The sequence below is a fragment of the Morus notabilis genome, unplaced genomic scaffold (assembly GCF_000414095.1).
Source record: "Morus notabilis unplaced genomic scaffold, ASM41409v2 Scaffold45, whole genome shotgun sequence".
Taxonomy (NCBI): Eukaryota; Viridiplantae; Streptophyta; class Magnoliopsida; order Rosales; family Moraceae; genus Morus; species Morus notabilis.
This window is the reverse complement of record NW_010366164.1, coordinates 5,198-14,610: the sequence shown is the minus strand read 5'-3', so window position 1 is coordinate 14,610 and position 9,413 is coordinate 5,198. Positions and strand designations below refer to the sequence as shown.

The window sequence follows — 9,413 nt, the reverse complement described above, 5'->3', positions numbered from 1 at the left end:
GTAGGAAAAGAGTCAACTTAACACCGTTACCAAACACCCGACCTTTGATCTCACCCCGCTCTCTCTATCCAATCACAGACATGCTGGACTAGTAAGAATTAGAAATACTGTCATCGATTCTAGAGAGACAAAGACGGAGAGAAAAAAAGTCTGGGAGACAGGCAAGTGAGTCACAGTCAGTCACACTTTTGATCCTTTTTTCTCTCTCTTTTTGCCCTTTTTTTTTTTTTTTTTCCTCCCCCTTTTCACTGATTTTGGCGCCTCCATCCACGAACTAACCTCTCCCTTTGGCTTTTCCCCCTCTCTCTCTCTCTACGACGAGATTCTATGACGTCGTGGGTTCGATTCCCCACGAACGCAAATTATAAACCCAAAAAACATAAAAAATAAAAAATAAATCCCTCTCTCTTCTTTCTTTGTTCGTCTAGATTAATTAATTAGCAGTTTGTTCGTCTTCCATTTCACGCTTCTTCTTCTTCTTCTCTCTCTCTTGCTTCTGTAGCTCGTCACTACCTCCCATGGCGTCCGAGAATCATTTTTCCGCGATAAAGGTAATTTCGAACCGAAGTTCTCTGCGAAACCCTAGCTTTTTTGAAGCCTGGAACTGAAGTTGATTTTTCGTTTTTATTTTATTTATTCATTTGCAGGGCGCGAAAGTGCTTATGGTTGGCGCCGGTGGTATTGGTTGCGAGCTCCTCAAGACTCTCGCGCTCTCCGGCTTCCAGGACATTCATATTGTGAGTTTTTTCTTTTTGGATTTTTGCTTGTTTTAGTAGATATAATGGGTTTTAGGGTTAGGTTTTTTGTTTACTACCTCGTTTTCCTAGGTGTTTAAAGTTTTTCTGGTGTTTTTAGGGGCTCAATTAAGCGTAAAAATGGTTGTATTTTATTCTAAATTTTTAATCAGAGTTTATCTATTTTGTTTTTTTTAATATTTATTTTAATTTTTGTTTCTACTATTTTTGACATATGAAGTTAGGATAATCTTTGGTTTTCTCGAAGAATTGTTTCCCTTAGTACCAAAACTTTCGGCCCCTTGTTAAACTGTTTTGAAAAAGCATTTTTGTAGACATATATGACAACTATATATATATATATATATATATTTTCTTTTTTTTTTTTTAATGCCGAGAACAATTAATGGAATTAACTTACAAGCATTGTTTTTGTTATTGTTAGTTTACCAATCCATCTCAAAAGCTTAAGGGCTAACAATAGTTTTATACTTTAACACTCCCCCTCACGTGTGGGCTGTACAATGGGCAATCGTATGGGTAAATTAATTGGAAAGCCCAACACGTGAATATTTAAGCCCGAGATATATAAAGACTCAACACGTGATGACAATTTTAAATGGGGATAAAGAGTGCAATTATGAGGGTTTGAACTCAGGACCTCCTGCTCTGATACCATGTTAGTTTACCAATTCATCCCAAAAGCTTAAGCTGTTAGGAGGTGGGCTAATAGTAGTTTTATACTTTAATAGTTATCATTGTAATTCTTGGTTTGGACTCCAAAATTACGTTGGCTTTGGTTCTTGGCATTTCTTTTTCAGATATGCTATGTCATATTTTGAGTCACTTGTAACATTGTGCTTTATGGTCCCCTTTTTTCCCCCTTTGAGGGGAATGCTTTACTGATTTTTAGTATTTGAAGTTTGAAGCAGGGGGATCCATTACCACCATTGATAAAAGTATGTTCACAATTCCGTAACCACCCAAGTTTGTCTTAGCAAGTCGTTTATGCTTGTTTCTCTTTCGGTGGCCTGTGGCCATGAAAATGATGTAAATTCTGTTAAGATATTTTTCTCAGCATCTGTAGGTTCAAGTACATTTTCTTCCCTTTTGTCTTTGGTTTTCGCCACTCATCAATTTTGTTTATGGTAATATGTAGATTGACATGGATACTATAGAAGTCAGTAACCTCAACAGGCAATTTTTGTTCCGACAATCACATGTTGGACAATCAAAGGCCAAAGTGAGTAGATTCACCTTCTTTTGATCCGACTATATTTGCACTATTTTTATTTTTTCATTTTAAATGGTGATGAAAGTTCTCAACAGGTTGCACGGGATGCTGTCTTAAAATTTAGGCCTCACATAAGCATTACACCATATCATGCAAATGTCAAGGGCCCTGATTTCGATGTAGACTTCTTCAAACAATTTAATGTTGTTTTGAATGGACTGGACAATTTAGATGCAAGGCGACACGTAAATCGACTATGCTTGGCCGCTGAAGTTCCTTTGGTTGAAAGTGGGACCACTGGGTTCCTTGGACAGGTAAACATTTGCCTAGCAGTTATTTTGACAGAAATAATCCATTATAAACAAAGGACGTTTTTACCTCATACTCCATACTTCTTTGCCTCTGGTTTTATATATTTTCCCTGGTTTTTCTGTGGAGGTGCTTGTTTTCTCTAAGTGAGGTATTGCGGTTTAGATTCAAAATACTCTAATAAGTGATGGCTAATGTATTACGAGAGATATTATTGTTTTGTTTCTTATCAGCCAAAGATTAGAAGGTCAAATTTTGGTTCATTTCCATTGCATGTTAAGAGGTTCAAGGAAAAACTATATCATTCTGAGGCCAGTTAACCTTTTAAGTTGAAAAGTTTGGAATTTTTTTAATTGAAAACTTTTTGAAGAAGCCCAGTATAGGACCAGTATGATGCTAACTCTGCTTCTGCTGCAAGAAGGTTGGTCAACAAAGATACATGTTACTTTGGTATTTGAATGTTTGGGTGGGAATCTGCTAACAATATGAAAGCAAGTTAAACTTTTCAAATTGTTCAGATAAAGGACGTATGAAGGAAATGAGTTCACAAATGTGGATTTGAAAAGCAAGTTAAACTTTTCAAATTGTTCAGATAAAGGACGTATGAAGGAAATGAGTTCACAAATGTGGATTTGAAAATTGATATAACGTAATGGGCTAATATTATGAAAGACAGTGAATGAACTCCAACAATTCGTTCATTAACATAAAGAACTTCATAGCCGGTCCTTATTCTATGTGGTAAAGGGATATGAGCGCATTGGGGTTTTGATTTCTATAATGCTGTTTGAGTTTCTGCTGTGAGCTTGTTATTTGCATTGATTTGCAATATTGTATTCGCTCATGTTCTCTTTTCATGCAAAGCGTAAGTAAATTGTCGACATAAGTATCTATAAAGGCACAATGTGAACATCTATGTTATCAAAATAAATTAAACAGATGACGGAATTAAGCATTCAGAGCATGGCATATAGTTTCAGATACCAGTAATTGTGTGCTTAGAGCAGCTTTAGACTGAATGAATCTGTTGGGCTCCGAGTACCTGCACACGAATTCACACACAACAACACAAGAACACCACAGATAGACTACTGAAGGATCCTCAACCAAAGGATCCAATTCATTAATCGTCCCTGGAACAACAACGAGCTCAGCTCGGCCAAGAATACAAAAATGGTAAAAACAATATTCTCTCAACGTGTCTCTCTCTCTCCGATTCCCCCTTAAGACCCCCTCAATCCGTTGTAACCTCCCTACTCTCTAGGCACTATTCCCTAGCCTAGCCTAACTGCCTATAATCCAGCTCAGCAACTACCTCACGCACTCACATCCCTTCCCCAGCCGAAAACGTTGCGAGCTCCTCTAGAATACATCCATTCATATTTATTCTTCCTAGGCTCGGGTGTAACTGAATCTACACAGGGTAACTATTCTTGGTTTGTCAAAATTTTTGGAGGATCATTTTCACAAACCCACAAACAGCGATATAGTATCCCTCTTAACCTGTATGTCAATATGGTTATGCAATATATACAATATAAAAATACATAATGTGTGTGGTTATGCAATATATACAATATAAAAATACATAATGTGTGTGTATTGCTAAGAATGGTTGTACAACATTTAAGTCTTTATATTCCTCATTTGCATGTCTTAGCAAACTATAATTTCAGTTGACTCTGAATCTGTTTGTAATGATGCTTTCTTCCGTTTCACATGTGTGTATTAACAGGTCACGGTGCATATTAAGGGGAAAACAGAGTGCTATGAGTGCCAACCTAAACCTGCCCCTAAAACATATCCTGTGTGTACCATTACAAGTACTCCATCAAAGGTATATATATGGTTCTTACTTTGCATTCGCTTGAATATTTGTTTCTGCACGGGCCACGTTTGTGTTAGAAGACTAAATATATTTGCTTCATCGTGACTTGCTGTAAATTAATATTAGAGGTTTCTACTTTTGCAGTTTGTTCACTGCATTGTATGGGCAAAGGACCTTCTCTTCGCAAAGTTGTTCGGTGATAAGAATCAGGAGAATGATTTAAATGTTCGTTCTGGTGATGCTGCTAGCTCATCAGACCATGTAGAAGATGTATTTGAACGCAAAAATGATGAAGACATTGAGCAGTATGGGAGGAGAATATATGACCATGTATTTGGTTACAACATTGGGATAGCTTTGTCTAATGAGGAGACATGGAAAAACCGGAATAGACCGAAGCCTATATACTATAGGGATATCTTTGATAATGAGCCAACTCAACAGAATGGAAATGTAGATAGAAATTGTGCAACCAACGATCCATCTTCGGTGTCTGCTATGGCATCTGTAGGCATGAAAAATCCACAAGATGTATGGAGTCTGAAGGAAAATTCAAGAATATTTCTAGAGGCTTTGAAGCTTTTCTTTATGAAAAGAGAAAAGGTCAGTTTGCGCACTCTATTATTGGATAAAGCCCTTGTATCTTCGTGTTAAAAAAAAAAGCCCTTGTATCTCTTTATGTTTTCTTCTTTTTGCCTCTACCCATATCAAATGGAGTTTTTGAAATCTTTATTTTTTTGGGGGGTGTGAATGTTTGACAGGAAATTGGGAATCTGACATTCGATAAGGACGATCAACTAGCTGTGGAATTTGTTACAGCTGCTGCAAATATTCGAGCATCTTCTTTTGGGATCGCTTTGCATAATCTTTTTGAAGCTAAAGGTATTGCGGGAAACATTGTTCACGCTGTTGCAACAACTAATGCAATTATTGCTGGGTTGATTGTTATTGAGGCAATCAAGGTGCTAAAAAATGATACGAAGAGTTATAGGTGTGTGAGGTTTCCTTTACTCTCTGCACAATGTATGTTCCTTTTAATTTTCAAATATGGATTGTGATCCTGTACTATTATTATTCCTATAATCCTGTTTCTCTCAATTTGTTGAGTCAGAAGTGTCATGTTATTGCAAACATTCTATGTTGTATAGGTTTAGCTGTCTCTATTTATGGTCCCATCCTTCTTTTAATGGACACTAACAGAGACAAATTCGTAACCATTTACATTTGTTAAAGGGGAAAAATGCTTGAGTTTCTCATTTAACTTATAAATGCAATAAAAGAAATATTATGATGTTGTCGGCATTAAGTTTTGGCATGCGTACAAGTCTATTTGGTAAACTCCTACGGATAAGTGTCATCATGATTTTTATTTTCTTCTGGATGAATCAGAAACTGTTATGTTATGAGTAATTATGGAAAATGAGTCGTGATATTTGTCAGATAAGCGCATCAGTAGGACGACCTTCTGTCTAATGTACGGATTTTTTCCGCGTTTTTGTTCAGTCTGGTCAATTAATTTGTTTTTTGGTATTGTGACAAAAAATAGTGAAGTCTTAATCAAGAAATTTTGTGGCATATATGTAGGACATATGTTTATATGCATGTATATACTTACTGTGGTTGCAGGTTTTCTCCATATTGTTTGAAATCTTTGTGCAGGATGACATATTGTCTGGAACATCCATCGAAAAAGATGCTACTCATGCCAGTGGAACCATTTGAACCTAACAAGTCTTGTTATGTTTGTTCTGAGGCAAGTTGATTTTTAAATTTAATTAGTGCGGGATCTTAATGCTGACATCCAAACTATGGTTTTGATCCTGTCACTTTCATTATAATTTAATGCAGACACCTCTGTCACTCGAGATAAATACCAATCGTGCAAAGTTGAGGGATATTATTGAAAAAGTCGTAAAGTCAAAGCTGGGGATGAGCTCGCCATCTATCATGCATGGGACAGAGATTCTCTATGAAACTGGTGATGATCTTGACGAAGACTTGCTTGCGTCGTATGCTGCAAAGGCTGATAAGGTATGCTTTTTATTTGGTCTGAAAACGACCTGCTCTTTCTCATCTTCTTACTGAATCTTCTTCTGCTTCGCCCTCATTTTCTTTCAAACAAATTCTTAGGTGCTGTCTGAGCTTAATTGTCCAGTTGTTGGTGGGACAATGCTGACGGTTAATGATCTTTATCAAGAACTGCGTTGCAATATCAACATAAAGCACAGGTTTTTCTCCATACTCTATCATGTCTGCTTTTGTGCTGAAGTTTGGCTTTACCTAAATAGTCCACATTTTATCCTCGCTAGAATTCGGGCCGTGCGAGTTATGTCGTGAGCATGACGAATGGCTAGTCATAACTTGGGTCAAACACTAACAGCAAGATTGCTTAATTTGTTTACTTTTGTGTACAAATAGTGTCATTAACCATATTTCTATAAGCTGCCTTACAAATTTGATGCAATTTTAAACAGAGAGGAATTCGACGAGGAGAAGGAACCTGATGGAATAGTTCTTTCTGGATGGACTCAAGCACCTTCTTCAGTGGAGAACAATGGTACCAAGTCTGTTGACAATGCTGGAAGCACATCAGAAGGATCAACAATGGAGGCTGAAAAGAACGATGAGATAGAAATTGTTCCAGGAAAGAAGAGAAAACTTTCCGAGGTTTCCGAGGATGTCATTCCAAGCAATGCAGAAGAAACAAAGGGCAAAGAGAAACTCGAAGTTCTTAATGGTGACGACGACGACGATCTTGTCATGCTTGACGACGGGGATTCAGGTGCCGACAAGAAGATACGCTATCAATAGTTTGAGCTTCGTTCCTAATTTTGTACAATTAGGGAGGAACACTGATTCTTTTGGTGCTCATAATTGTTCTCAATAGGCCTTGTTTTGTAGTTTTTGCTCGAGTTAGGGGAGAAGAAAAAAAAAGGAACAATTAATTGGCGTCTCCATTTCCGTTTTGTTGTCGTCAGTGTAACAAAAATGTGCATCCTTCCTAGCTCAATTAACATAGAGGGGGCAGTAGCATAACTGTAGAAATACCAGAACTTTTGGAAATGGACTTGAAATCAGATCTGTGTTGGAATGACCACATAAACCTCTTTATCTGTGCACTGGGAGGCAGCTTTTTACATATTGCATGACTATAGTCATTTCTTTAATTTAGAGTCAAGATTTATCGGTAGGGGGTCTTCTTTTTTTTTTTTTTTTAATAATGAAGATTACACTAATGTTTAAATGTTTATGGACTTCATAGAAATGAGTATCTTATCTTTTAAAATCTTAGTCTAATAAAATGTAGAAAATTATTAATTTATGGGAGGCTAAGTTTAATTTATACACATATTTATTATATTAAAATTAAAACTATTATATTAAAAAAAAAAAAATCTGGGGGGGCCATGGCCTCCTCTGCCTCCCCTAGGTCTGTCATTGCTTATTTACATTCTTCAAGAACATGAGATCTTAGAAAACTACGGCCAAATATATTGAGATCCACTGTTTTCAATGAAAATCCCAATGCAAACTAATAGATACTCCGTACTCGGCAGATTTTAGTGCGCAAGAGAATGCAATTGGATAACGACCTATCAAGACTCTTTCTAATCGTTTATGGATTGATTCGTATTGTGCATTGTGAGGTGCTAATTATGTCCCTCATCAAGGCTAATGTGTTTTTTGGATTCTCTGGATGCTAGTTTGATAATAGAATGAGTTTGGTTTTTTTATTTTTTATTATTATTTTTTTTTCACATGTGGTCCCACTATGTTGCGTCGGGGTATGATCTTTTTTTTTTTTTTTTTTTTAGAGAGGAAAAAAAAAAAAAAGAAAGCTATTGAGAAGTAGAAAATAAAATGTCTTGTAATCTTGAGGGAAAGAAATAATAAAGAAAGCATTACTATGGAAATTTAAGCGCGTTAAATTGTAGGTTTTCTTTCTTTGGGAAAGCTTGCAAAGATGCTCTGAAGAAAGTGGTTTCTCCCCCGAATTGATTCGTGGAATATTGTTCTAGTCATATACCAAAAAAAGAAAAGATAATTATTCGTTAAAGTCAGAAATGGCTTCAATAAAACTTAAAGCCCATAATCCTTTCATTTTCATCCAACCGCTAGTACGCTACTCATCAAATGAGAGCCTAAGGAAAAGAAAGGAAAAAAAAAAAAAATAAAAAAAAAAATAAAGCCCCATTTACTGTATATAAAAGTGCCAAGAAATGAGATTTACTCAAGAAGATTAACGTCACAGTTCCTCAATTTAAGGTTTGAAAAGGAACAACATATCTGTCAGCATTTACCCATCCATTCTAATTTCTCTAATAAAAGGGGCCAAAAGAAAGAAAAGATGAACTCGGAAAAAAAAAAAAAGAAGAAGAAGAAGAAGAAGATAATCCCATTTTGTGAACATGGAAACAAAAAAATCTCGGATAAATATTTGCATTATTATTACACACATTATATTATACAGCATAAACTAGATTTCTCATTTGAAAAGAAAAAAAAAAAAACCCAAAACATTTCAGAATGATATCATTCTTAACATGTATTTTTCATGTTTACTACTTATTTACAGAGAGACGTGGCGAAGAAAATATGCATTAGTCGCAATAAAAATCGAATTATTGCGAAGTCGAAGTCACATAATTTTTTTTCTTTTCTTTGTTCACACTCAGCAAAATATGAAGATCTCAAGCCCCAACACAAGGGGTGGCACATTGGTTGGTGCTTGAAACTCTTCGACATGGATATGGAGGAATGACATTAAGCAATTCCTTGTTTCTCTCCGAGTATTTCTTCCTCTTCTTTGCATCCTGAGGATGTTCCGGTTTCTTCAGATCTTCCACGTTATGAACATCCGCCATGCACGTAAACGACCTCGATTTTCCAGAGTAATACCTAGACAAGCCTCTCCTGCTGAGAGGAAAGAAACATACACGCACATTTGTTCATTGCATCGAATAACTAACACTTCATATATCATAACACACATTTTTAAACTGTCATATCATATAAAAAATCATATTAAAGCTAAATATTATGCGAATTACAGTATTTCTTTGATATGAATCCCAAAAATTAATGATCGGAAAAAGGAGAAAAAAAAAGTAGAACGATTCTTACTTCATTGGGAGATTTGTTCTAAGTGAACCCATGTCGAAACTCATCACGTTCTCAGATTCCGTCTTCATATCCAGATAGAGAAAGATGATCAAGAAGAAGAAGAAGTAGGTACATACGTATATATGAACTGATAGAGGGATTTAAAATAGAAGTTGAGAATTTATACATATATAGATACATTTGG

The 9,413-nt window shown here is 35.9% G+C and overlaps 1 protein-coding gene across 2 annotated transcripts; it reads left to right on the top strand.

The window, feature by feature from the left end:
* Positions 1-277: 277 nt before the first annotated feature.
* LOC21410037 (SUMO-activating enzyme subunit 2) lies at positions 278-7,272 on the top strand. 2 transcript variants are annotated; one of them, XM_024173138.1, is made up of 11 exons: positions 278-551; positions 648-737; positions 1,894-1,977; positions 2,064-2,282; positions 4,013-4,114; positions 4,250-4,708; positions 4,867-5,096; positions 5,765-5,858; positions 5,954-6,136; positions 6,236-6,333; positions 6,580-7,272. In XM_024173138.1, exons 1-11 carry the CDS (start codon positions 519-521, stop codon positions 6,914-6,916), a joined length of 1,929 nt encoding a protein of 642 aa, XP_024028906.1. In that variant the 5' UTR covers positions 278-518; the 3' UTR covers positions 6,917-7,272. The 2 variants fall into 2 exon arrangements, with proteins under 2 accessions (XP_024028906.1, XP_024028905.1); XM_024173137.1 differs by having other exon boundaries at positions 5,732-5,858.
* Positions 7,273-9,413: the final 2,141 nt, after the last annotated feature.

Excerpts from the sequence above, each read along its gene's own strand:
- LOC21410037 (XM_024173137.1), top strand. The coding sequence starts at position 519 with ATGGCGTCCGAGAATCATTTTTCCGCGATAAAG. Across the intron at positions 2,283-4,012 it reads CCACTGGGTTCCTTGGACAG|GTCACGGTGCATATTAAGGG; the intron begins GTAAACATTTGC and ends GTGTATTAACAG. Across the intron at positions 6,137-6,235 it reads ATGCTGCAAAGGCTGATAAG|GTGCTGTCTGAGCTTAATTG; the intron begins GTATGCTTTTTA and ends ACAAATTCTTAG.